At 48.8% G+C, this 27,878-nt stretch overlaps 1 protein-coding gene across 1 annotated transcript in view; it reads left to right on the forward strand.

The window, feature by feature from the left end:
* DNAH1 (dynein axonemal heavy chain 1) overlaps nt 1-27,878 on the forward strand; it is an 88,465-nt gene that overhangs the window by 628 nt on the left and 59,959 nt on the right. Inside the window, exons 2-9 of the mRNA XM_033209791.1 lie at nt 3,114-3,210; nt 3,873-4,239; nt 5,249-5,321; nt 7,581-7,755; nt 8,178-8,334; nt 9,791-9,923; nt 13,048-13,209; nt 14,051-14,303. Coding sequence (XP_033065682.1) covers nt 3,907-4,239; nt 5,249-5,321; nt 7,581-7,755; nt 8,178-8,334; nt 9,791-9,923; nt 13,048-13,209; nt 14,051-14,303 — 1,286 coding nt within the window. The 5' untranslated portion in view covers nt 3,114-3,210; nt 3,873-3,906. The remainder of the gene's footprint in view (nt 1-3,113; nt 3,211-3,872; nt 4,240-5,248; nt 5,322-7,580; nt 7,756-8,177; nt 8,335-9,790; nt 9,924-13,047; nt 13,210-14,050; nt 14,304-27,878) is intronic.

The following is a 27,878-nucleotide window of genomic DNA, read 5'->3' on the forward strand; positions in this document are numbered from 1 at the left end:
CATTCCTTTCTCCACTTCGCCCATCCATTAGTTCATTTGTTCACACAATCATTCAGCAAGTACTTTCTAGGCACCAGCTGTGTGCCAAGCCCATGCCAGTCTCATGCTGGGAGCTAGGTGCCAAGTTTCCAGAGATCAACGTTACTTGAAAATGCCTGTGCAGCTGACAGGAAAGACAGATGTGCACATATAATACAGGGAGACATACACTGGAGGGGAAAGACACAGTTGTGGGGGGCAGTTTGCATCAGGCGAATGCTTCAAAACGGTGGAGAGAACCCCAAGCCTGGGGGAGCAATAGCCATTCATGGTGGTGTTTGCCTGGTAGCCCCAAGGTCAGATACTTCCAAAATCCCTTAAAGTCACAGATCCATTTGTCTGCTTATGCAGAACCCCGGGGTGTGAAATGGATAAAGGTGCAGGGTCCTTGTTGAATCAGGGGTGGGTGGCATAGAAGCCCTCCTGCTTAGGTGGCTCCCCACAGGTACCCACTCTGCAGAATCTCAGCACCCAGTTGGAGAACACTGTTGTGGTGCTAGAACATGGACCTTTGAGTCAGCCAGAGGTGAAGACCTCAGTTTCCATTCTGGTTCTGCCAGTGTTTGGTTGTGTGACCTTTGCAAGTTTCTTTACTTTCCTGGGCCCTAGTTTCCTCAGTTGTAAACTGGCAATAATAGTGGTACCTGCTGTGAGGTTGGAATACCCCTATTCATCTGTGTCTATTCAGCCAAGTGCTTGGCTACTGGTTGAATCAAGTGGGGTTGAATGTCAGTGAATCCAACCAGAAGCTTCCTCTGGCTCAAGCCAATAGGGCTCCCAGGTGATCTGAGTGGAGAGAAAGAAGAACTTGGGTTCAAATTTCAACTGTGGCTCTTGCTGGCTGTGTGACCTTGGGCAGTTCACTTCTCTGAGCTTCGTTTTCCTGCCTCTGGGAAATGAGGATACTCTCAGTTCCCACCTTAGAAGTTTAAATGAGATGATGCATAAAATAAGTCTAAGCCCCCAATAACAGTCACCATTCCCAACACTGTGCCCACCAGGGCCACCCCTGCCATCTCACTGGCCAGTTACCTTCAACACACAGGGAAAACTGCCAGAATGACCAGAGGCAGAGGCCTTGCTGGGAGCCATGTCCTTCTCCTCCCTGCCAGTCACACTCATTCCCAGGCAGAGACTGCTGTCACCCATGAGGCCATGGCAGGAGGCAGACTGGGTCTTTCTTTCTGTCTGTCTGTCCTAGCTCCTGAGTATACTGATAATGCACAGGTGCACAGAGTTGGGGCAGGGCTGGAAGGGAGCCACTGTGAAGGGCTGAGGGATGGAGTGGAAACAGATTCTGAGTTTGCAGCTCACTCTCACACCATCTTTGGGACACACCTCGGTGCATCCCCCTATTGCCAGCTTGCATGGAGGGAAACAGTTTACCAGGGCAGCAAGTTCACCCATTATGGATTCATTTTGCCCCCAGCAACCCTGCAGTTTCTGGACATTTGCACATCTGTTATCTCCAAAGATCCTTATAACTCCTTATAATGCACCAGTAAAGCAAACCAAGCATGTTCAGGCCTCTCTGAGAGCTGAGGAAGTCATGGAATGGAATGCTCTCCTGTGGATCTGGGACCCTGGCCTCTCTAAGCCCTGCTTTGTTGGGTGATTTTGTTCAAAGATGAAACAAACATCTATGGGTTTGCAGCATGATGAGGCTGAGCCCCAAGGGGTCCTCTGTTCTTCAGGGTGCTCCGGGAAGGGCTGGTGACTGTTAGACAGGTGGGCCAGACTCGGCATGGTCTTCAGCACCTGCCCTAGGAGGCAGCTGGCTGCCAGAGACTGGATTCAGGGAGCGGAGTTCCGCTGGGGGAGACCTGGCAGGCCAGACTGGCTGGAGGCAGGTCGGCCTTTGGGCTGAGTGTCTGGGGCTTCCTGCCAGAGCCCCATCTGCCCTTCTTCAGCCCTCAGGCGCCCTGACAACTCACCACCCCCTTCTTAGAAATGGACTCAGCTGCTGAGTGCTGCTTCAGCACTGCTGGGTAGTTTTGCTCTAGACAGCTCTGGCCACCCACCCAACTCCTCAGGTCAGTGCAGGCAAGGGCCCCCTGCCACAATCCATCAGGAGGCCTGCAGTAGCACAAAACACCCAGCAAAAAGAGTGCCCTGTTCTTCAAGCTCTCGGCTCTTTGTCTCAGTGTGCAGAAGGGATGGGAAAATGGGATGGGGCCGGGGAAGGGCGGCTTGCTTGGGCTAAGCCTCTATTTCCTTTTGTTAAGATGCTTTCCTTTTATTTCTTTTCTTTTCTTTTTTGAGACGGAATCTCGCTCTGTCGCCTAGGCTGGAATGCAGTGGCATGATCTTGGCTCACTGCAACCTCTGTCTCCAGGGTTCAAATGATTCTCCTGCCTCAGCCTCTGGAGTAGCTAGGATTACAAGTGTGCACCACCACACCCAGCTAATTTTTGTGTTTTTAGTAGAAATGGGGTTTTGCCATGTTGGCCAGGCTGGTCTTGAACTCCTGACGTCAAGTGATCTGCCCACGTCAGCCTCCCGAAGTGCTGGGATTACAGGCATGAGCCACCAAGCCTGGCCATTTTTTTTTTTTTTTTTTGAGATGGAGTTTTGTTCTTGTCACCCAGGTTGGGGTGCAATGGCGCGATCTCAGCTCACTGCAACCTCTGCCTCCCGGGTTCAAGTGATTCTCCTGCCTCAGCCTCCCAAGTAGCTGGGATTACAGACATGTGCCACCACACCTGGCTAATTCTGTATTTTTAGTAGAGATGGGGTTTCACCATGTTGGCCAGGCTGGTCTCAAATTCCTGACCTCAGGTGATCCGCCCTCCTCAGCCTCCCAAAGTGCTGGGATTATGGGAGTGAGCCACTGCCCTGGCCTCTTTTTTTCTAATTGCAATTTTTATTGAGATAATTGTAGACCCTCTTTTTATTTTTTGCACTAGCATTATATACAAACCTCTTCTTCACCATATCCTTGTTCAATTTCTTGTCATGTACTCCTGCCCAAGGATTCTCCATGGTGATGAGTTTTGAGGTAGCCAAAAGTAACAGTGGCTTTTCAAGGGCTTGCTCCTCCCACAATAAAAACTCTGTAAACCCTTGTCCTCCAGGTGGTGGATGTGCACGCACCCTGGCGGCATCTGCTACTCCCTTGCATAAGACAGGAGGGTATACGTTTCCTGAGCTGATCTGACCCTGAGAGCCAGGGTGGGTAAATGCTATTTTGTTGCTGGTAGAGGGATCTGTGGGCCTATGGACGGTCAGGATTGGGGTCCTGCTGGGGAGGCCATTTATTCCTCTGGCTCCTGGGGTATGGGAGGAGGTAGAGTGGGCAAACACAGGGGACACAGGGCGTGGTCCAGTGCTCACAGGTGCTAGGGAGGCTCATGCACCACACTGGGAAAAGGCAGGGAAGTCTAGCAGGGCTAGGCTGGGGGTGCTAGGGCTGCTTCTGGCTGAAAGTCATTTTAGGGAAATTTACTGGGTGAGCAAGCTCTGGGCCTCCCTCCCCATCTCCTGCTACTGAGAAGCCAGGCCTTACTCTATAAAATGGGGGAGAGGGGTGGACAAGTGCAGTTACACGTATGGGTTGGGGGCATCTGCAGTGCTTCCCCTCACTCGGCCCTTAACTCTGGTTAGGCTCATTTCTCACATGCAGTGTCCAGGGCAGGCCCCACTGTCTCCTGGTGGGACTTGGGGTACTGTATGCCCGTCCAGATTAGGAGGAGACCACTCCCTCCTCCTTGCTCTTCTGTTACCCGTGGGTCATGGGCTGGGGCTTGTGGCAGACAGACAATCTAGGCATCCATATGTCTGGGGGCTGAGACAGAGGCTGGCAGGGGCGGACTGACGCTGAGATCTTCTCCTAGGAGCTTCGGCTGGGGCATCTCTCTGAGAAGCAGCATGGAGCAGCCTAACAGTAAAGGCTGTAGCCCAGGAAGGACCCCTCAAGGCCCAGAGTGCAGTGGTGCTCCTGGAGTCCAAGTGGGGACCCACAGGGGCCTAGAGTATAACCCGGGGAAGATTCTTCCAGGATCAGACTATGGATTGGGGAATCCTCCAGCCCTTGACCCCAAGCTCCCAAATTTATCCCTGCCCCCGGCCCCACCCACACTCTCAGACTTGGGGCAGCCCCGGAAGTCACCCCTGACAGGCAATGATAAGAAGTACCCACTGATGAAGCAGCGTGGGTTCTACTCTGACATCCTCAGCCCTGGAACCTTGGATCAACTTGGAGTGAGTATGGCAGCCATCCCCTACCAAGCCTCAACCCTTCCTCTGGGCTCCGTTCACCCATCCTTTCATCCTTCTCCCCATCAGTCAGTCTATCTGTTCATTTAGCTGTCTATCAACCTATCCATCTGTCTTTCTATCCATCTACCCTCTATTCTGCCCTCATCCATCCTTTCATCCATTTTTCTCACCACCCATCCATCTGTCCATTCGACAACTCATTACTGAGCTCCTGCTGTGTGCCAGGCCCTGGATGGAGCCCTGGAGATGCAGCGGGGATGAGACGCCCATGTCCCTATTGTCATTGTCATGGGGCAGTGGCTTTGGTAGGGAAGACCCCCTCTCCTGGCTCTGGTTGGGAAGTTCCACAGATGAGGTGATGTACTGCTGAGATCTAAGAGACAGGATGTAAGAGTGGGGCCTGGGAGCGTGTTCCAGGCAGAGGAGACAACAGGTACAAAGACTTGGGGTCCCTGAGAGAGGGCACAGCTGTGTGAAGAAGGCTAGAATGCAAGGGAGGAGGCTGGGGGCAGGGGAAAGAGGGGAGGGAATGACAAGGAGAGAATTCAGAGTCCTGTACGTCCCAGGCAGTCTTAGGCTTTAGGCCAGGGAGGGGCCAAGAAAGAGAGGGCGAGGACCCCCTGATGTGCATTACACCTGCAGTGCCAGTGGCCCTTGGGAGAGGAAGTACGTACAGAGATACCTGCTGGCCTTGCAGTATCTGCTTCATGGCTCAGCCCCAGGATGCACTGTAGAGTGTTCTCAGAGCAAGGAGGGGAGCTGGGCTGGACCAGAATGGGGCGGGGTCAGGATGTCCTGGGTGGCCACAGATTGTTGCCCACTGTGGCCTTTGAATGGGAAATTGTGCATACTCACTGGTTCTCCCACTCTTGTGCTCCTGGAGTGCTCCCTGGTGGACCTCAAGGGAGGTGCCTGGCCTCAGGGTCCCTCCTGGGTCCTGCCTGTCCCTGGGATGTTGACACATGCTCAGGGCTCCGTGGTTTGGTTTCAGGAGGTGTGTCGTGGCCCCCGAATGAGCCAGAACCTCCTGCGGCAGGCTGACCTCGACAAGTTCACCCCAAGAGGTCAGTGCTCAGGAGGGCTGTGTGAGTGGGTTCCGGTAGGTATTTCCAAGCAGGCTTTTGGCCTCAGGGAGACAGCCTTTTCTTGGCTGTGGGCCTCAGCTTCCTTAACTGTGAAGTGGGGATAATAAGAAACAGGGTGCTTCACAAGCGCCCACTCATGGTGAGTGCTCAGTCAGCCATAGCTGCCAAGTCATTACTCTTAGTGGAGCCATGACCTTGACACTGGGCTGGGCTGGGCTGGGCTGCCGGGGGTCAGAGCCACAGCTTTCCTTCCCTGGCTGAGGTCAGAAGGGCATATGGGTGTTTTTTCTGCCTCCTCTGGAATGTGGGCCCTGAAGAGGCCAGGACTGTCTGAGTTGCTCCCTGCTGGGGCCCCAGCACCTAGAACAGGGCCTGGCTCAGATAGATGCCTGGGAGATCCTTGCTGAAGGAGGAAAGGGGGCTTCTCCTCTCAGGCTCATGGAGCGTCTCAGAGCACAGCTGGGGTGGTGAGGACTGGGACAGGTCTGCAGGGTGTGGGGCCTTCCCCAGTGTGCAGAGGGGAGTACAGGGGCTCCAGGAGAAGCCCTGAGTGGTGGTGAGGAACTGCACAGGTGGCCTCCCACCTGGCCAGAGTTTGCCCCTCTCCCCTGGCACGCAGGATGTCCCCTTGGATCAGGCCCAGATGCCCTGTGGCTCCCCCTGTCCACCCCTCCTCCCCACCCCAAGGAAAGACCTGGCTCCTTGCTGTCACTGTCCAGACCAGTCCTCCGAGCCCACAGGCCTTAGAAAACACCATGAGCATGTACATTTGTGCGCTTACCTGAGGGTCTGGCCTATTGTTTCCAACAGTATCACAAGTATCCGTGACCCAGAAAATGGCTACCAACCACAGATCTCAGCACTGAGGGTATTGGGAATGGTGCTCCTGCCACTCACAGCAGGGTGGGCAGGGGGTGATCGGCAGACGGCAGCTCTGCCCACATGAGAAAAAGTAGGCCCCAGCGGCACAGGGTAGTGTCAGTCAGGGCTCTCAGCAGCCAGTTGTGGACATTCACTCTGCTGCCCGAGGGCTGGGGTAGCCTCCCCCGGCACACGGACACAGCAGGGTCTGGAGGCCAGGCATGGGTCTCTTCACCCTGGCTCCTTCTTGGCCACTGAGTGGGTTCTGGGGGTGGAGTGGTGTCATGCAGCCTCAAGAACTGGTGATTAGGGCTCTGAAAAGAGCCTTCTTGGCAGCCCTGAGATCTGGGCCTTTTTGATGGGGTCCCTTGACTACTTGGCAACCTGGTGAGAGCAGACTCCAGCTAATAGTGGAGGCTCCACTGAGCCCTGGACACTGCCCAGGTCCCACCTCTAGAGGCCTCTGTGGGACCCCAGATGCCACTCCTAAGGTGGGCCCTCCTGCAGCATGACCACCTCTTGGTCCCAGGGAGGCAGTAAGGCCCAAGGAAGGGGTCACCAGGGTCCCTGGGACTCTGGACCCTTCTTCCAACCGGAAAATAGAGGGGACCATCAGGAGGCTGCCCAGAGCCCAGCCAGGCCCTGGGAAATGTGGTCATCCCCTCCTGAAGCAAATGCCCACACCCGTCTCCCCACCTCTGTGGTCTCACTTTGCCTGGGACTTTCTTCTCCATTGACCATCTGGTGTCGCGGGCAAACTGAGATGGATGGTCATCCTATCAATGGATCTCTCCCCACCAACTCCCCTTCCCCCAGGTATAGAATGGAAGCCTCTGTATAGCCTGCTCATCTAAGTAGGGGCAGTCATTTTGTGATTTGAGGGTCCTGCAGGGCCAGAATGGTGGAGCCACCCACAGTATCCAGGATGCCTCAAGCTGGCAATAGCCTCAGGGAATGAATATCAGACTCTAATATGCTGAGGGGGCCTCTGCAGTAGGGGTGGGAGGAGCCCATCCCATTTCATCTTCCTGTCTAGTGGTAACCCTCGCCCTTGTTGAACTCAACACCTGGCTTGAGCAATGGCCCTTGGTGCTGGAGTCATGGGTGGTATGGAAAGGAGTGGTCAAGCATGCTGGCTCTGGACAGGGAGAGCAGGGCCAGGACAGACCTTCTGGAAGCCACCATCCCTCCAGGCTCATAGCCCCAGGGCACCTGGTGCCATGCCTTTCTCCCAGCCACTGCCCAGCCACAGGCAAGCTCTGAGCTTCCCACGCTCCAAAGCATACTCCCTGATTGGTGATTTGTTTTATGGGGTGGAGGCTGGTTGTTGGGTGCTGGCCTGAGCCCCAAAGCCCCTGCCCCTGCTTCTGCCTGCAGTCGGAACCTTCGAGGTTCCTGAGGACTTCCAGGAGCGCGTGGAGCAGCAGTGCATTGGGTCCACCACCCGGCTGCTCGCCCAGACTGACTTCCCGCTGCAGGCCTATGAGCCCAAGGTGCAGGTGCCTTTCCAGGTGCTGCCAGGCCAGCGTCCTCGCAAGATTGAGATCGAGAGGTACGGCTGGGTGGGCTGTGGGGAGACTGTCCAGGAGATGGCATCCACCTGTCTCAGGGGGTGAGGAACTGCAGATCACCAGGTGACAATCCTCATAGCAGAACCTGTGCACAAGTGTTTAGATCGAATCTTCTAGCCCTTTGGTGTCTTAATAGGAACAATTTACATGTTTTGGAATTGGGGAAGGTGGTGTTGAGGTCAGTGAATGGGACTGCGGGGCAGGACAGAAGGGTAATTGGAGCCCAGGACACCAGCCCCAGCCACCACACCACTTCCTGATGAGTCTCAGAGGGGCGGAGGGCTCCAGAGGGGTCGCTCGGCCACACCCCTGTCCCCACAACCCCGTAAGCCCTTGTGGACACCCATGGAACCACGTCACACAAGCCAAGCCATCCTGAGGTCCCTTCCCTGCCCTTGACCAGGAGGAAACAGCAGTACCTGAGCCTGGACATTGAGCAGTTGCTGTTCAGCCAGGGCATCGACTCCAACAAGCTCATGCCTAGGCACCTGGACCCCCAGCACCCCCAAACGATCCAGCAGGGCCATGACCCACTCTTCCCCATCTACCTCCCACTGAAGGTGAGCCGGGCTTCCACAGATGGTTGAGGGACGGGGAACAGAGGTGCAGGACCCCAGTGGAAGCTCAAGAGTCAGATCTGAAAGGGGATTCCCACACCAGTCACCAGCACTCTCTTGTCAAACAGGGCAGGTCAACAATAGGAACCCATCCCAGGTACTTAGAGCATCCTAGATGCGGCAGGAGGGGCCCCCAGCCCCCCTGGAATGCTGAGTCTTTGCTTCTTCCCTGGGTAGACTGTATGCCTGGCCTTGGCCTCCATGCCACTCATGGGCAACCTAGATGTGGCCCAGCTGGACTGTGGAGTAGTCCTACCTGACCAGGGCCCGCCTCAGGGTAGGGAGCTGCTTCTGGGCTCACTGAAACGGGAAGAGCAGGGATGGAAGAGGGAATCAGTGCCACCCCCTTGGGGTATGAATCAGGAAATGAATCCAGGGAGGAGAAAGAGGGAGCATGGCCTGGCTCTGGCTTTCACCCACCTCCCCTCCCTTCCTCTCTGCGGCCCTGAGTGTCTCTCGCCTACTAAAAATATAAAAATTAGCTGGGCACGGTGGTGGGCACCTGTAATCCCAGCTACTTGGAAGGCTGAGGCAGAAGAATTGCTTGAACCCCAAGAGGCAAAGGTTGCAGTGAGCCAGGATCATACCACTGCACTCCAGCCTGGGGCGACAGAGTGAGACTCCATCTCAAAAAACAGACAAACAAAAAAAGGCTGGGAGCTGTGGCTCACGCCTATAATCACAGCACTTTGGGAGGCCAAGGCGGGCAGATCACCTGAAGTCGGGCGTTCAAAACCAGCCTGACCAACATGGAGAAACCCCATCTCTACTAAAATCACAAAATTAGACAGGCGTGGTGGCGCGTGCCTGTAATCCCAGCTTCTCGGGAGGCTGAAGCAGGAGAATCACTTGAACCCGGGGGCAGAGGTTGCAGTGAGCTGAGATCACACCACTGCACTCCAGCCTGGGCAACAAGAGCAAAGCTCCATCTCAAAAAATAGCCTGGTGGTCCCTGTAAGGAGGTAAAGCTGAGTCTAGCTAAGGGCTGCCTCCTGACAGCCCCGGATCTCATCATTTCCAAGTTGTAGTAGGGTCCCCAGGAAAACCCAAGGGCCACCTCTTCCCTTGGGCCTGAGCTAGGTGGCCCTGGGCAGTGGGAGAAAGAACCTACCGCCTGCTCTGGGTCCCTGGACACTCGTCTGCCTGAGCCTCAGGTGGCTTGGCTGGATGGGGATCAAGGGTTTCAAACACCCAACCAGATGCTGTGTACCCCTGGGAGCAGCAGTGGAGAGGGTTAGCCCCTAGCCCCCAGTGGAGAGGGTCAACCCCCAGTCCCAGCCTGCAGCTCTCTCACCTGGGGAGGGGATTACTTAGGCGCTCCATCCTTTGGCACACCCAGTCCCACCTGGGCCCCACTAGAGGAGCTGCTTCCTCCCAACGTTGGTCTGCTTTCTTCCAGGTATTTGACAATGAGGACTTTGACTGCCGGACTCCCAGAGAGTGGATCAACATGGGTTTGGAGCCAGGGTCTCTGGACAGGAAACCTGTCCCAGGAAAAGCCCTCCTGCCCACTGATGACTTCCTGGGGCATGGTGAGCAAGGCCAGTCTGGAGTGAGGGCACTATCTCATTCCAGTAGCAGCCCTGTCACAGACTCTGGGCTCCCCTGGGACCTGGCAGCCACCGAAGGCGAGGGGTCTTTCAAGACCTCTCAGCTGGGAGATAGGCCTAGGAGCTGGCCTCACAGAGGCAGGAAATGCAGGGACCAGGGAAAACAATGTCGGGAGAGCTGGAAAAGGGACAGCTGGATGGTGGCTAGTGTTTTGAAAAATCTTTGATTTATTGTTAGTAAAATGTGTACATGCTCGTTGGGAATGTTGAAACATGCATGAGGGGCACAGTTCCCCTCTCCATCCCTCCACCCAGAAGCCCCATTGTTGCAGCTCTAACCGTGGCCCCTCAGCTTTCACTTCTGTGTGCACAACACATACCATCACACACTTGCTCACAAACACACATCCCCATCATCACACACATTGACAAACACACTCACTGTCACACACACCCCCAACAACCACTCTCATGTACACATTTTCACCACACAGAAACACACTCGCCTAATGTCACCCATCAACAACCACTGTCACACCTCACCATGCCCACTTGATGCCACGCAGGTTTGCCTTGTCTTGGCCTTGTCTGTATCTGCCCAGGGAGTGCCCCTGGCTGCTCCTTTGGCCTCAGGCCTGCCCCAGTGGCTGTGAAGGTTCTCCCGTTTCCTGCTGTGGAAAGCAATGCCAGGTGGGCATCCATGGCTGCTGTCTTGGCCTGCACAGCTGGCTCTCGATGCAGCATCCTAGGAAGGTCTGGGTCATCATTTGGGAAGTTGGAGGTGGCTGTTCTCCTGTGCAGGGCTGAAGGCTGCTCTGCTCCCCACCTGGTGGGTGGACAAGATGCTGTGAGTGGGGAGTGGGCCCAGTAGGCCAGCTCCAGGTGGGAAGCAGGATTGTGAGAGCCATGACTGGTTTTAAGACTGCGCAGCGAGTCCATTGAGCAGGCTGTAAATTTATGTTTCATTTTAAAAACACGTTAATGCTGGAATCAATTTCTCTGAACTAGACAAGAAGCCCAGAATGTTCCCTTTACTTTGGACTTAATTACAAAAATAATTTAACTCAATTGTTCCCAGATCACCAATTCCTGGTGATAAAACCAGAAGGTTTGGGACTGCATTAACCTTAAATGCACCAAGTACCAGGCTCCACCGAGGTGCTCTGCTTACACCCCTTCACATGGCCCTGGTCTGGGGTGGTGGCATGGGTGGGAGGATGGGTGAGCAGGGAGGGGCTCTGCCGGGGACCTCTTGTTTTCTCCTGGGGGCTTCCAGTGACATATTTTCATCTGATTTGAGCAGACACAAGGCCAGCATTTTCAGAAAGGGAACCTACTAGGAAGGGAAGGGAAAAGCAAAACAGAGAAGCAAAATAGGTGAGCTATAGGCCTTCTTTATCCATTCTTCACTCATCGTCTAGCTGGTGTCAACAGGTGGGGAGCATTTCCTGAGAATTCCAGCCCTTCCTTCCTCAGCCCAGTCTGTAGAACTCAAACAAAACAAAACAAAAAAACGGGATAGGCGTGGTGGCTCACGCCTGTAATCCCAGTACTTTGGGAAGCTGAGGCGGGCGGATCATGAGGTCAGGAGTTCAAGACCAGCCTGAACAACATGGTGAAACCCAGTCACTACTAAAAATACAAAAATTAGCTGGCCATGGTGGCGCACACCTGTAATCCCACCTACTCGGGAGGCTGAGGCAGGAGAATTGCTTGAACCTGGGAGGCGGAGGTTGCAGTGAGTGGAGATTGTACCACTGCACTCCAGCATGGGCAACAGAGCGAGACTCCATCTCAAAAAAACAAAAACAAACAAAACAAAACAAAACAAACAGCTTTTATCTCGGCTCACTGCAACCTCCATGTCCCAGGTTTAAACAATTTTTGTGCCTCAGCCTCCCAAGTAGCTGGGACTTCAGGCACACACCACTACTCCCAGCTAATTTTTTGTATTTTTGTGGAGACAGGGTTTCACCATGTTGCCCAAGGTAGTCTTGAACTCCTGAGTGCAATCCTCCCACCTCTGCCTCCCAGAGCAGGGATTATAGGCTTGAACCACTGCGCCTGGCCTCAGTTTGTTTTTAAGCCACTATGCATTTTGGCTGCTCTACTGGGCACCAAGTGTGTGCATCTTCCTTCTGCAAAAATTTATCGAACACCTGCAAGGTACTAGTTTTCATTCTAGGCCCAGGGACACAGCTGTGACTGAGATGGGACAAAGTCGCTCCTGCCCTTAGTGAGCTGACACTAGTATGAGCAGGTCAGCTGTGAACCAGGAACTGATGCATAAATAGTGTGACTTTCGGCACTGTGAGGGGTAGAATGGGGTAAGAAGTCAGAGAGTGCCTGGGACAGGGGTGCTATTTTAGACACAGAGGCTTCTCCTTGGTGAAGGGAACAACCAGCAATGAGGTGACCTGAGTGGACAGTGTTCCAAGCCGAGGGCACAGCCAGTGCAGAGGCTCTGCCATGGGAACAAGGTTGAAACTCATGGTAATAGCCAGATATCCAGTGTGGCTGGAGAGAAATGTGTGAGGGGCAGCGGCAGGAGGTAAGCTAGAGAAGTGGGCACAGGCTTTCAGCCCAGGGAACCAGTGGGAGGCCCATCCTGACCAAAGAGCAGCTCCTTCCCTGTCATGCCCTGCCGGGCCCTGTTCTCAGATGAGGGGCCCAGGGACTGAGCAGCCAGGGGCAGCCTGTGAGGAGGGCTTCACCCTGGCCTTGGTCACCTTGAAGGGGGTCCAACTCATTCATGACCTTTACAAATGGGTTCTCAGCAGGTCTCCCTTAATTTGGGGCTTTCGTGCTGCCTGTCCCAGCCTCCTATTGGCCTGTGTGTCTCTCTGCCCTGGTGGAGGTTGTGCTGAGCACCAGGGCAGAGAAGCCTGGTCTTTCTGGCTCTCCTGCAGCCCGGGTTCCTCAGAGGCCAGCTCGGCTGGGAGGAAGCAGGGTCCTGGCTCTGCTGGAGCAGATGGGGGCATCCCGGCGGGAGAGACTCCAGACTGGTGATCTCTGAGACCCATTCCCAGCGCTGCTGCCAGCACTCAGAGTCCCCTTCCTGCCCCCATGGCAGGTGGCACTGGTGGGGTTTCCTCTCCTATTTCAGAGGACTCAAAGAGTCAGAAGCTGAAGTACGAATGGTGCAAGGTCGGCGTCCTGGACTACGACGAGGAGAAGAAGCTATACCTGGTGCACAAGACAGACGAGAAAGGCCTGGTGCGAGATGAGATGGGGAGGCCCATCCTGAATGCAGGGGTTACCCCTGAAGGTACGAGCTGCTGCTGCTTCCCCAGGCAGACCCCTAGCTTGGGCCTGACCGGCCCATGACTGAGGCCAACCCCGCCCAGGGCACTGCCAGATCAGTTCTGGATTCTACTTTGCTCTGTTTGCCCAACGCACTGACTGGTAAGGACCAGAGGACTCATCACTCAAGATACCCCAGAAAGGGCAAGTGGCCATTATTTGGCATGTCAGCTCTGAGCCCAAGTCCCATCAATAAGTGATGCCTGCCCTGGGTGTGGGATCAAGGGATGGGCACTTGAACAGCCATGCCTGTATAACTGCTTGTCTAGATACTTTCTTTTCTTTTTCTTTTTCTTTTTTTTTTTTTGAGACGGAGTCCGGCTCTGTCACCCAGGTTGGAGGGCGGTGGTGCAATCTTGGCTCACTGTGACCTCTTCCTCCCGGGTTCAAGTGATTCTTGTGCCTCAGTCTCCCAAGTAGCTGGGATTACACGCACCCACCACCACACCTGGCTACTTTTTTGTATTTTTAGTAGAGACAGGATTTTACCATGGTGGCCAGGTTGGTCTCAAACTCCTGGCCTCAAGCAATCCTCCCCCCTCGGCCTCCCAAAGTGCTGGGATTACAGGTGTCAGCCACCGCACCCCAGCCTTGTCTATGTGCTTTCACATCTGTCCATGATACCTTGCGAGATGGGCCGGGCAGGGAGTGTCGTCATGCCCATTTCACAGATGCAACAGGGGGTCAGAAGAGGGAAACAATTTGTTCAGGACCACAGGGCACCCGTGGCACAGCCGGCCGGAACCTAGTGCTCCAGCCCAGAAGCCTGACTGTGTGTCCCCTTCTCCCTCCCACCTGGCCCCCAGGAAGGCCACCTCTTCAGGTGTGTCAGTACTGGGTGCCACGGATCCAGCTTCTCTTCTGTGCTGAGGACCCTTGTGTGTTCGCACAACGTGTGGTCCAGGCCAACGCCCTGCGCAAGAACACGGAAGCGCTGCTGCTCTACAACCTGTATGTGGACTGCATGCCCTCTGACGGCCAGTGTGTCATCAGTGAACAGAGCCTGAGCAAGATCAAGCAGTGGGCCCTGAGCACACCTCGGATGCGCAAAGGCCCCTCGTGAGTCCCCACTCGGCCTTCCCCATTCTGGGCATCTCCTTCTCCAGGGAGCCTTCCCCTGGGAAGTTGGTGCTACTCTAGGGTGGAGCTCCCTCAGGGCTCGTCTGTTTGAGACTGTCCTGCCTATTGTCCTATGGACTTGTTGGGGCCCCAAACAACTTTTTGTCCATCTCCAGATCCCTCATTATCCATATGGACTCTTGGATTCTTATTTTATTCAAAGGGTTACAATGGACTACTTTTTTAAAATTTCGATGCTCAAATTGTCCCAGATTTGGCCAGTGGGAGACTTTTCAAGTTAATTCCTGTGTCGTTTTACCATGTTTCCATTATTCTTCAAAACCCTCGGATGATGGTTTATTAGCAACGTGCCCCTAAGATGACTTCACTTTCTGGCACAGCAAGAATTTCCAGGCTCATTGTGTATTTTCCCAGGTCCAGTCCTGAAACCAGCTGTTTCTCCAAGGAAGCTCCTTTTATTATTTTAGTTTATTTTTTGAGACAGGTTCTTACTCTGTCACCTAGGCTGGAGAGCCTGGAGTGCAGTGGGGCCATCTTGGCTCACGGTAGCCTCAGTTTCCTGTGCTCAAGCAAGCCTCCCACCTCAGACTCCTGAGTAGCTGGGACTTAGGCATGTACCACAACATCTAGCTAATTCTGTTTATTTTTTGTAGAGACAGATATCCCTATGTTGCCTAGGCTGGTCTTGAATGCCTAGGCTCAAGTAAATCTCCCACCTTGGCTTCCCAAAGTGTTAGGATTATAGGCATGAGCCATCATGCCTGGGTGGAAGTTCCTTTTAGTTGAGGAATGATATTTAGAAGCCAAGATCTGGACATTAGATGTGCTCATTGCTACTGGGATATCATTATTTTGAGACTTCCATAGCAGACAGATCTGGGAAATATATATATGGATGGTCCCCATTTATGATAGTTTGACTTACCATTTTTCTTTCTTTCTTTCTATTTATTTATTTAGTTAGTTAATCAGTTATTTTGAGACGGAGTTGGATTCTTGTCTCCCAGGCTAGAGTACAGTGACTTGATCTTGGATCGCTGCAACCTCTGCCTCCTGGGTTCAAGAGATTCTCCTACCTCAGCCTCCCAGGTAGCTGGGATTAAAGGCACCCGCCACCATGTCTGGCTAATTTTTGTATTTTTAGTAGAGATGAGGTTTCACTATTTTGGCCAAGCTGGTCTCAAGCTCCCGACCTCAGGTAATCCACCAGTCTCAGCCTCCCAAAGGGATTACAGGTGTGAACCACCACACCCAGCTGACTTACCATTTTTCAGCTTTATGATGGTGTGAAAGTGATATGCATTCAGTAGAAACTATACTTCAAGCATCCATGCAACTGATCTTTTTTTCATTTTCAGTAGTATTCATTTCAAGAGATTTTAAACACTTTATTATAAAATAGACTTTGTGTTACATAGTTTTGCCCAGCTGTAGGCTAATGTGAGTGTTCTGAGCACATTTAAGGTAGATTAGGCCAAACTATGGTGTTCAGTAGCTTAGGTGTATCAAGTGCATTTTAAACTTATGACAGGTTTACTTGGAATGTAGCCCCACTGTAAGTAGAGGAGCATCTGTATATTTACAGTCATGCATCACTTAATGATGGGGAGGTGTTCTGAGAAATGTGTCATTAGGTGATTTCATCATTGTGCAAACATCATAGTGTGTACTGACACAGACCTTGATGATATAGCTGGCGGCACACCCAGAATATATGGTACAGCCTAGTGCTCCTAGGCCACAAAACTATACAGGGTGTGATTATTGAATATTGCAGGCAACTGTAACACAATGGTAAGTATTCGTGTATCTAAATATAGAAAATGTACAGTAAAAATACAGTATACAAGATAAAACATGGTACATCTACGTAGGGCACTTACCATGAGTGGACTTTGCAGGGCTGGAAGTTGTTCTGGTTGAGTCAGTGAGTGAGTGGTGAGTGAATGTGAAGACCTAGGATATTATTATACGCTACTGTGGACTTTATAAATACTGTGTACACTTAGGCTACACTAAATTTATTTTAACATTTTCTTTCTTCAATAATAAATCAACCCAACACACCTTAGGACCAGGCATGATGGCTTACATCTGTAATCCCAGCACTTTGGGAGGCCAAGGTGGGTGGGTTGATTGAGGCCAGGAGTTCAAGACTAGCCTGGCCAACATGGCAAAACGCCATCTCTACTTTAAAAATACAAAAATTAGCTGAGCATGGTGGCACGTGACTATAATACCAGCTACTTGGGAGGCTGAGGCACCAGTCACTTGAACCTGGGAGGCAGAGGTTGCAGTGAGCTGAGATGGCTCCACTGCACTCCAGCATAGGTGACAGAGTGAGACTGTCTCAAAAATATATAATTAATTAATTAATTATAGCTTACTTTAACTTTTCTATTTTATAAACTTTTAATTAAAAAAAACTTTTTGACTCTTTTAACATATTTTCTTTTTTTTTTTTTTTTTTGAGACGGAGTCTTGCTCTGCCACCCAGGCTGGAGTGCAGTGGCCGGATCTCAGCTCACTGCAAGCTCCGCCTCCCGGGTTTACGCCATTCTCCTGCCTCAGCCTCCCGAGTAGCTGGGACTACAGGCGCCCGCCTCGTCGCCCGGCTAGTTTTTTGTATTTTTGTATTTTTAAGTAGAGACAGGGTTTCACCGTATTAGCCAGGATGGTCTCGATCTCCTGACCTCGTGATCCGCCCGTCTCGGCCTCCCAAAGTGCTGGGATTACAGGCTTGAGCCACCGCGCCCGGCCAACATATTTTCTTTAAGGTTGGACACTGTGGCTCATGCCTGTAATCCCAGCACTTTGGGAGGCTGAGGCGGGTGGATCACTTGAGGTCAGGAGTTCGAGACCAGCCTGGCCAATATAGTGAAACGCTGTCTCTACTAAAAATACAAAAATTAGCCAGGTGTGGTCGTGGGTGCCTGTAATCCCAGCTACCTAGGAGGCTGGGGCAGGAGAATCTCTTAAATCCTGGAGGTGGAAGTTACAGTGAGCCAAGATCGCACCACTGCACTCCAGCCTGGGGAACAGAGTGAGACTCCATTTCAAAAAAAAAAAAAAAAAAAATATATATATATATATATATATATATATATATATTTTCTTAAATCCTTATTCTGTAAGCTTTTAAAAAATGAGTTTTTTGTTTGTTTGTTTTTTGCTTTTTAAACATTTTTGTTAAAAACAAAGACACAAGAACACACATTAGCTTAGGCCTGCACAGGCCTGGGTCATCAATATCACCATCTTCCAGCTCTACATCTTATCCCACTAGAAGGTCTTCAGGGACAGTAATGAGACAGTAATCTTCAGGGACAGATGACACATGGAGCTGTCATCTCCTGTGATTATGGGATACTTTCTGAAGGACCTGTCTGAGGCAGTTTTACAGTTAACTTAAAAAAAAGAAAAGGTAGAAGGAGTACACTCTAAAATAACAATTAAAAAGTATAGTATAGTATGGTATAGTAAATAAACCAGTAACACAGTCATTTATTATCATTATCACTTATGTTCTGTACATAACTGTATGAGCTATGCTTTTATGTGACTGGCTGCAGTAGGTTTGTTTACACTAGCATCACTGCAAACACTTGAGTAATTTGTTGCGTTTTGACTTTACGATGGCTATGACGTCACTAAGCAATGGGAATTTTTCAGCTCCATTATAATCTTATGGAACCACCATCATATATGCAATCTGTAACCAAAATGTCATTATGTAGCACTTGACTGTATGTATACTACTCAAAATAGCTATTACTCAAAAAGCTATACTCAGAGATCTGTTACTCTTCACCTCCACATCCTGTCCACATTCCCCATCTTTTCCATTGTGTTCCTACCACATGCCCACAGGTAACCAATATTGATAGTTTCTCGTTTATCCTTTCTGTGTTTTTTATTGCACAAATGAGTAGAAACATGTATATTTCAGATATATGTATGTTTTCTTATACTCCCCACTTTCTTACGTGAAGGGTAGCATGCTAGAGACGTTCTTTCGCACATTCAATTGTCTTGGCATCCTTGTTAAAAATCATTTGACTGGCCGGGCGTGGTGGTTCACACTTGTAATCCTATCACTTTGGGAAGCAGAGGCGGGCAGATCACCTGAGGTCAGGAGTTCGAGACCAGCCTGGCCAACATGGTAAAACCCTGTCTCTACTAAAAATACAAAAATTAGCTTGGCGTGGTGCACATGCCTGTAGCCCCAGCTACTCAGGAGGCCGAGGCACAAGAATCGTTTGAACCCAGGAGGCGGAGGTTGCAGTGACCCGAGATGGTGCTGCTGCACTCCAGCCTGGGTGACAGAGGGAGACTCTGTCTCAAAAAAAAAAAAAAAAAAAAAAGAAAAGAAAAGAAAGAAATTGGTCTATTTTAAGCTTTCTACTTCTAATGGAGTCATTTTCTTATACATTGTTTCTCTAGAAAATTATCCATCTTATATCTGTTTTGAAATATATTTGCATAGAATTCTGCAAAGTTGTTTTTTATTTTCAATTTTCTTTTTCTGGTTCAATGTTTACTCCTCATTACCTATTATTTTGTAAAGTTATGCTCTCTTCCTGTTTTTGCTTTATTAAGTTACTTAGTAGTTTGTTCAGTTTTTTTTTTGTTGTTGTTGTTTGTTTTTTGTTTCGAGACAGAATTTTGCTCTTGTTACCCAGGCTGGAGTGCAATGGCGCAATCTCGGCTCACTGCAACCTCTGCCTCCCGAGTTCAAGAGATTCTCCTGCCTCGACCTCCTGAGTAGCTGGGATTACAGGTGCCCGCCACCACGCCTGGCTAATTTTTTGCAGTTCTAGTAGAGATGGAGTTTCACCATGTTGGCCAGGCTGGTCTCAAACTCCTGACCTCAGGTGATCCACCTGCCTTGGCCTCCCAAAGTGCTGGGATTACAGGTGTGAGCCACTGCGCCAGGCCCGGTTTGTTAATTTAAAAAAGAGGATTTAGGTTTATTAATGTAATTGCTTTTCTATATCTCTCTTATGAATTTCTACTTTTATCTTTATTTCCTTCCTTGTGCCATCTTTGGGCTTACCTGTTCTGTTGTAGAGTTCGTGTGTTGGGTGTATGTGTGTGTGTGTGTGCCTGCATGTATTAGGAATTTAATTCATTTCGTTCTTATTGACAAATGTGTTTAAGGCTATGAACTTTCTTCTGATAATTGCTTTAAAAGTAGTCCACAGAGGGGCTGGGCACGGTGGCTCACGCCTGTAATCCCAGCACTTTGGGAGGCCGAGGCAGGTGGATCACGAGGTCAAGAGACCATTCTGGCCAACATGGTGAAACCCCGTCTCTACTAAAAATGCAAAATTAGCCGGGCATGGTGGCAGGTGCCTGTAGTCCCAGCTACTTGGGAGGCTGAGGCAGGAGAATTGCTTGAACCCAAGAGGCAGAGGTTGCAGTGAGCCGAGATTGTGCCACTGCACTCCAGTCTGGTGACAGAGCCACACTCCGTCTCAAAAAAAGAAAAAAAAAAAAAAAGGTAGTCCACAAATTCTGAAGCCTAGTATTTCTTTTTTTTTTTCCCCTTGACACTCAACTCCGCCTCCTGGGTTCAAGCAATTCTCGTGCCTCAGTCTCCCTGAGTAGCTGAAATTACAGGTGTCTGCTACCACGCTTGGCTAATTTTTGTATTTTTAGTAGAGATGGGGTTTTCCCATGTGGCCAGGTTGGTTTTGAACTCCTGACCTCAGGTGATCCGCCTGTGTTGGCCTCACAAAGTGCTGGGATTACAGGTATGAGCCACCGCACCTGACCCTTTTTCCTTTTTTTTTTTTTTTTTGTGAGGTGGAGTTTTGTTCTTGTTGCCCAGGCTGGAGTTCAGTGGCACAATCTCGGCTCACCGTAACCTCTGTCTCCTGGGTTCAAGTGATTCTCCTGCCTCAGCCTCCCGAGTAGCTGGGATTACAGGCATGTGCCACCACACCTGACTAATTTTGTATTTTTAGTAGAGACGGGGTTTCTCCATGTTGGTCAGGTGGGTCTCAAACTCCTGACCTCAAGTGATCTGCCCGCCTTGGCCTCTGAAAGTGCTGGGATTACAGGCATGAGCCACTGTGCCCAGCCCCTTTTTCCCATTTTTTAAATGGGATTATTCATTTTTTCTTTGTTCAATTGCTCAAGTTCCTTATGGATTCTGGATATTAGATCTTTGTCAGATGCATAGTTTGTGAATATTTTCTCCAATTCTGCAGGTTGTCTGTCTACTCTGTTGATAGTTTCTTTTGCTGTGCAAAAGCTCTTTAATTAGGTCCCACTCTTCAATTTTTGTTTTTGTTGCAATTGCTTTTGAGGACTTAGTCATAAATTCTTTCCCAAGTCCAACGTCCAGAATGGTGATTCCTAGGTTTTCTTCTAGGATTCTTATGGTTTGAGGTCTGACATTTAAATCTTTAATCCTGGTTGAACGAGATGGCTGACACCTATAATCTCAGCACTTTAGGAGGTTGAGCGAGGTGGATGGTTTGAGCTCAGGAGTTCAAGATCAGCCTGGACAACATGGTGAAACCTCATCTCTACCAAACACCACAAAAAAATTAGCCAGGCATGGTGGGGCACGCCTGTTGTCCTAGCTCCTTGGGAGGCTGAGGTGGGAGGATCACTTGAACCTAGGAGGTGGAGGTTGCAGTGAGACGCACTGGTACCACTGCACTCCAACCTGGGTGACAGAGTGAGATGTTGTCTCAGAAAAAAAAAAGAAAAGAAAAGAAAGAAAGAACAACTTAAATCTTTAATCCATCTTGAGTTAATTTTTGTTTATGGTGAAAGGTAAGGGTCCAGTTTCAATCTTCTGCATATGGCTAACCAGCTATCCCAGCACCATTTATTGAATAGGGAGTCCTTTCCTATCGGGGGAACCAGCCCCCAGTATTTCAACATAGGTTTTTTTCTATTTTCCCTAAGTGTCGGCCAGTCTGAGAAATAAAGAGAAAGAGTACAAATAAAGAAATTTTACAGCTTGGCCTCCAGGGATGACATCACATATTGGCAGTTTCTGTGATGCCCCTTGAGCCACAAAACCAGCAAGTTTTTATTAGGGATTTCAAAAGGGGAGGGGGGTACGAACAGGGAGTAAGTCACAAAAATCACATGCTTGAAAGGGCAATAAAAGATCACAAGGGCAGAGGCAGAGCAAGATCACAAGGCCAGGGTGAAATTAGAATTACTGATGAGGTTCCATGTCCCGCTGGGCATGCATTGTCATTGATAAACATCTTAATGGGAAACAGGGTGCAAGAGCAGACAACCAGTCTGACTAGAATTCGCCAGGCTGGAATTTCCTAATTCTAGCAAGCCTGAAGGCACTGCTGGAGACCAGGGCGTATTTCATCCCTTATCTTCAACCACTTAAGGCAGACACTCCCAGAGCAGCTGTCCACAAACCTCCCCTGGGAATGCATTCCTTTCCCAGGGTTATTCCTTGCTGGGAAAAGAATTCAGTGATATTTCTCCTATTTGCTTTCTGCAATAAGAAAAATATGACTCTGTTCTGCTTGGCCCCGCTGGCAGTCAGACCTTATGGTTATCTCCCTTGTTCCCTGAAAATCGCTGTTATCCTGTTCCTTTTCAGGGTGCCCAGATTTCATATTGTTCAAACACACATGTTTTACAAGCAATTTGTACAGATAACGCAATCATCACGGGGTCCTGAGGCAACATACATCCTCAGCTTACGAAGATGATGGGATTAAGAGATTAAAGTAAAGACAGGCATAGGAAATTATAAGAGTATTGACTGAGGAAGTGATAAATGTCCATGAAATCTTCATAATTTATGTTCAGAGATTGCAGTAAAGACAGGTGTAAGAAATTATAAAAGTATTAATTTGGGGAACTAATAAATGTCCATGAAATCTTCACGATTTTTGTTCTTCTGCCATGCCTTCACCCGTTCCCTCTGTTCGGGGTCCCTGACTTGCCGCAACACATTCCTCATTGCCTATTTTTGTCAACTTTGTTGAAGATCAGATGGCTATAGGTGTGTGGCTTTATTTCTGGGCTCTCTATTCTGTTACATTGACCTATGTGTCTGTTTTTGTAACAGTACTATGGTGTTTTGGTTACTGTAGCCTTGTAGTACAGTTTGAAGATAAGGTGATGCCTCCAGCTTTGTTCTTTTTGCTTAGGTTTGCTTTGGCTATGCAGGCTCTTTTTAGGTTTCATATGAATTTTCAGCTAATTTTTTCCTAGTTCTGTGAAAAATGACTTGGTAGTTTGATGGGAATTGTGTTGAATCTGTAGATTGCTTTAGACAGTGTGGCCATATTAACAGTATTGATTCTTCCAGTCCATCAGCACGGAGTGTTTTTCCATTTGTTTGTGTCATCTCTGAATTCTTTTAGCAGTGTTTTGTAGTTCTTCTAGAGATCTTTTACCTTCTTGGTTAAAGGTATTCCTAGGTATTTTTTTTTTTGTGGCAATTGTAAATGGGATTGTGTTCTTGATTTGGCTCTTAGCTTGAACATTATTGGTGTGTGGAAATGCTCCTGATTTTCGTACATTGATTTTATTTCCCGAAACTTTACTGAAGTTGTTTATCAGTTCCAGGAGGCTTTTGGTGGAGTTCTAATGCTTTTGGATCTGCATTTTACTTTGTTTGATATCAACATAGCAACCTGAAATTTTATTGTTTCCATTTGCCTGATAAATCCCTCTATTTTGAGCCTTTCTGAACTAATTCATTTTAGATCAATTTCTTACTTTCAGCATATAGTTTGAGTTTTATTTGTGACCCAATTTTAAAATATTTTTCCTGTAATAAGTTAAGCCCATTCACATTTATTGGTATGGCTAATAGGTTTGACCTCAACTCAGTCATATTACTTCATGTTATAATCATTATGTGTATTGTAATACAATGCTGTGTTTCTTTCTCTACATGATATGTTTTCTTAGTTCTTCTATTTTAAAAATTTCTTTTGGTGTCTAGGAAGGTTTGTACCTTTATTTTAGTGGTTTTTATTTTGTTGTTTTTGTTGTTTTTTGAGATGGAGTCTCGCTGTGTCACCCAGGCTGGAGTGCAGTGGCGCAATCTCAGCTCACTGCAAGCTCCACCTCCTGGGTTCACACCATTCTCCTGCCTCAGCCTCCCAAGTAGCTGAGACTATGGGCGCCTGTCACCATGCCTGGCTAATTTTTTGTATTTTTAGTAGAGACAGGGTTTCACTGTGTTAGCCAGGATGGTCTCAATCTCCCGACCTCCTGATCCGCCCACCTCGGCCTTCCAAAGTGCTGGGATTACAGATGTAAGCCATTGTGCCCGCCCTAGTGGTTTCTTTTATAGTCTCCATTATCCCCTGCTTTCCTACTTAACCCTTTAGTATCTGGCCTGTTTCGTTGTTGTTTGTTTTGTTTTGAGACAGGGTCTTGCTCTGTCACCCACACCACAGTGCAGTAGCACAATCATAGCTCACTTCAGCCTTGACCTTCTGTGCTCAAGCTATCCTCATACTTCAGCCTCCTGAGTAGCTGGGACCACAGGTGTGAGCTACCACGCTTGGTAAATTTTTGTATTTTTGTAGAGACAGGGTCTCCCTATGTTGCCCAGGCTGGTCTCAAACTCTTGGGCTCAAGCAATCTGCTCACCTCAGCCTCCCAAAGTGCTGGGATTATAGGAGTGAGTCACCATGCTCAGCTCTATTTAATTAATTAATCAATTTATTTATTTATTTTTGAGACGGAGTCTCGTTCTGTCACCCAGGCTGGAGTGCAATGGTGCCAACTCTGCTCACTGCAACCTCTGCCCCCCAGGCTCAAGCTATTCTCCTGCCTCAGACTCCTGAGTAGCTGGGATTTCAGGAGCCTACCACCATGCCTGGCTATTTTTTATATTTTTAGTAAAGAAGGTCATCATGTTGGCCAGGCTGTTTTCGAACTCCTGACCTCAAATGATCCGCCTGCCTCGGCCTCCCAAAGTGCTGGGATTACAGGCATGAGCCTCCATGCCCATACTCTACTTCATATTTTAACTGTTAAAATATTATTACTTTTCTCCACACTCATCTCCACCTTTTAGTCTTCAACTTACAATAAACTCTATTAAACGTAACAGTCTTTTTTCCTGAAGTCTCCTGTCATCTCTTGGTTATATAAAGTTCCTTTTCTAGTATATTCCTCATAAAGGGCTCAAGGGTATAGAGTTCCTTGAGTTCTCACACGTTTAAAACATGAAGGACAGCTTGACCAGATATAAAATTCTTAGTTCACAGCTTTTATTCTATGAGTTTTAAAAAATTACTCCACTGGCCGGCCACGGTGGCTCAAGGCTGTAATCCCAGCACTTTGGGAGGCCGAGACGGGCGGATCACGAGGTCAGGAGATCGAGACCATCCTGGCTAACACGGTGAAACCCCGTCTCTACTAAAAAAAACAAAAACAAAAACAAAAACAAACAAACAAACAAAAAATTACTCCACTTTGGTTGTCTTGCCTGTGTGTTGCTTTTAAGAAGTCTGAGGCCAGGCCGGGCACGGTGGCTCAAGCCTGTAATCCCAGCACTTTGGGAGGCTGAGACGGGCAGATCACGAGGTCAGGAGATCAAGACCATCCTGGCTAACCCGGTGAAACCCCATCTCTACTAAAAAAATACAAAAAACTAGCCGGGCAAGGTGGCAGGTGCCTGTAGTCCCAGCTACTCGGGAGGCTGAGGCAGGAGAATGGCGTAAACCCAGGAGGTGGAACTTGCAGTGAGCTGAGATCCGGCCACTGCACTCCAGCCTGGGTGACAGAGCAAGACTCCATCTCAAAAAAAAAAAAAAAAGAAGTCTGAGGCCAGCTGAGTGTGGTGGTTCACGCCTGTAATCCCAGCACTTTGGGAGGCTAAGGTGGGTGGATTGCCTGAGGTCAGGAGTTTGAGACCAGCCTGGCCAACATGGTGAAACCCCATCTCTACTAAAAATACAAAAAAAAAAAAAAAAAAAAAAGGCCGGGTGTGGTGGCAGGCGCCTGCAGTCCCAGCTACTTGGGAGGCTGAGGCAGGAGAATCGCTTGAACCTGGGAGGCGGAGCTTGCGTTGAACAAAGATTGCACCACTGCACTCCAGCCTGGGTGACAGAGCCAGACTCCATCTAAAAAAAAAAAAAAAAAAATTCCCTTGAATTGCAGTTTTAAATCTTGGTTCTGTTCCATTCTTTTGTTTTTCTTCATCAAAGATTCCATTATATATCTATATCTCTCTCTATATATGTATCTTTTTATATATTGCTACTTCTTTGCCTATCTTTTAATTCAACCAGTTTCTGGCCCCTTTTAGTTCTTTCTTTCTAATTTTATTTATTTTTAACAATTTTATTTTCTTTCTTTTACTTCCTTTATTTTCTCTCGTTTTTATTCTCTTGGTTATATCCTGCCTTTCTTTAATTTACTTCATTACGCTTTGATTTGACTCTATTTTCTCTTGGCCACCTTGTAATTTCACCTTCCTCCCCGAGATAATTTTATTTTCTACTTTTTCCTTGAGCTTAAGGAAGTCTCTTTTCTTACCGACATTTGTCCATTTATATGTTTTATTTTTGAATTTCTGATTTAAGGTGGTTTTTCAGATGCCCAAACACTTGTTTAAGGCTATTTAGCTGAAGTGTTTGTTACAGTTTTCTTCTGCTTGGTCCTTGTTTATTTTTTTTAAGGGTGATGGGAATTTTATCAGTTAAGATGCTCTCATCTTCTCAAATGTACAAACAAAGCTAAAAGATGCTCTCTTTTTCTTATAGAAGCAAATGTAGTCAGCTTTCACCTGTTCATTTCAGGATTTGGAGTGATTTGCAAGCTTTCTAGTTCAAAGGCGCCCTCCTCTGTCAGTATTGCACACTAGTTTTTTTTTTTTTTTTTTTTTTTTTTTAGAATGCGCTGTGTGTGTGTGTGTGTGTGTGTGTGTGTGTGTGTGTGTTTGTACATATGTGCTGGGGAGAGGGATGTGCGTCCTCCACGGTTTTTGTCCTCTTATCTTGCAGAACTCAAAATTTTACTTTTGCTTCTTTTCCCTTACCCTCCAGTCTGCAAAGGACCCCTTTCCTTCTACCTCCTGTCCCGTAAGTCATGCCTTTCAAAGAATACTGCCTTGAATTGCATGTCCTTAAGTCCCTTCCTTGTAGTAAGTGCTCTGATTTACCTGGGCTTTTTTTCAGTATTTTTACAGTTAGGGTTACTTTCTCTTTTTTTTTTGAGATACGGTCTGTCTCTTTCACTCAGGCTGGAGTGCCGTGGCGCAATCACAGCTAACTCAACCTCAAACTCTTGGGCTCAAGTAATCCTCCTGCCTCAGCCTCCCTGGTAGCTGGGACTACAGGCATGTGCCACCACACCCGTTATTTTTTAATTTTTTGTAGAGATGGGGGTCTCACTTTGTTGCCCAGGCTGGTCTTGAATTCCTGGGCTCAATTCATCCACCCACATTGGCCTCCCAAAGTGCTGTGATTATAGGCATTAGCCACTGTGCGCAGCCTGGGTTACTTTCTCTTTCTGGTGGGATTTTATTTTATTTATTTATTTATTTATTTAGATGAAGTCTTGCTGTGTCACCCAACCTGGAGTGCAGTGGTGCGATCTCGGCTTACTGCAACCTCTGCCCTCTCTGTTCAAATGATTCTCCTGCCTCAGCCTCCCAAGTAGCTGGGACTACAGTCGCTCACCACCACGCCTGGCTAATTTTTGTATTTTTAGTAGAGACGGGGTTGCACCATGTTGGCCAGGCTGTTCTTGAACTCCTGACCTCAGGTGATCCACCTACCTCAGCCTCCCAAAGTGCTGGGATTACAGGCGTGAGCCACTGCGCCCGACCTCTGGTAGGATTTTAGCTCTATCTTGGGGTTACCACTATTTCCCTTTTCTGCAGTTTTTCTTAGACTACCCTTGTTCTCTGTGAAAACTTGCAGCAAGAGTGTGAGAGACAGCTCACTGGAGATAGATGTTTATGTATTTAATTTAAAGATAATTTGAAGTCTAGGCATTCTGCTTATTCTAGTTGTGCTAAAGGTGTGGGTTTTGGTAGTGTTCGCTTTTTCTTCCTTCCTTTCTTCCTTCTTTCCTTCCTTCCTTCCTCCTTTCCTTCCTTCCTTCCTTCCTTCCTTCCTTCCTTCCTTCCTTCCTTCTTCCTTCCTTCCTGGGGTGTGTTGGGAAATTTGAACCGATGTAGCCACCTTACCTTGGCTGTCCAGAATTCTGTTTCTTGAATTTTATTCAGTTTATAATGTTTTTGGCTTTAAGTATAAAAGATGCTGGTCTCAGATTGGTTTAGACAGTAGGGAAGTGCATTCCTGTACCTGTAGCAGGAAAACTAATGCAGGACACCCCAAGGTTGGTGCATCAGGGCTCTGTCTGCAGTGTATGCTGGCTTCATCTTCAGGCGAGATGGCAGCAGCAGTTTCATGACCACAACAAGGGTTGTCTTCAATTAGATTCCCTAGAAGCAGACCCTGATTTGGGGATTCTTGTACAAGCGATTGATGAAATCCTCTCAGGATAAATCTACAAGGAAGTGAAGGAAGCAGAGGGTACAATAGAAGAAGCAGCTGGTGAAATATGGTTTGAGAAGTCTAG

The sequence above is a fragment of the Trachypithecus francoisi genome, unplaced genomic scaffold (genome assembly GCF_009764315.1).
Source record: "Trachypithecus francoisi isolate TF-2019V2 unplaced genomic scaffold, Tfra_2.0 Lachesis_group0, whole genome shotgun sequence".
NCBI classification, from domain to species: Eukaryota; Metazoa; Chordata; class Mammalia; order Primates; family Cercopithecidae; genus Trachypithecus; species Trachypithecus francoisi.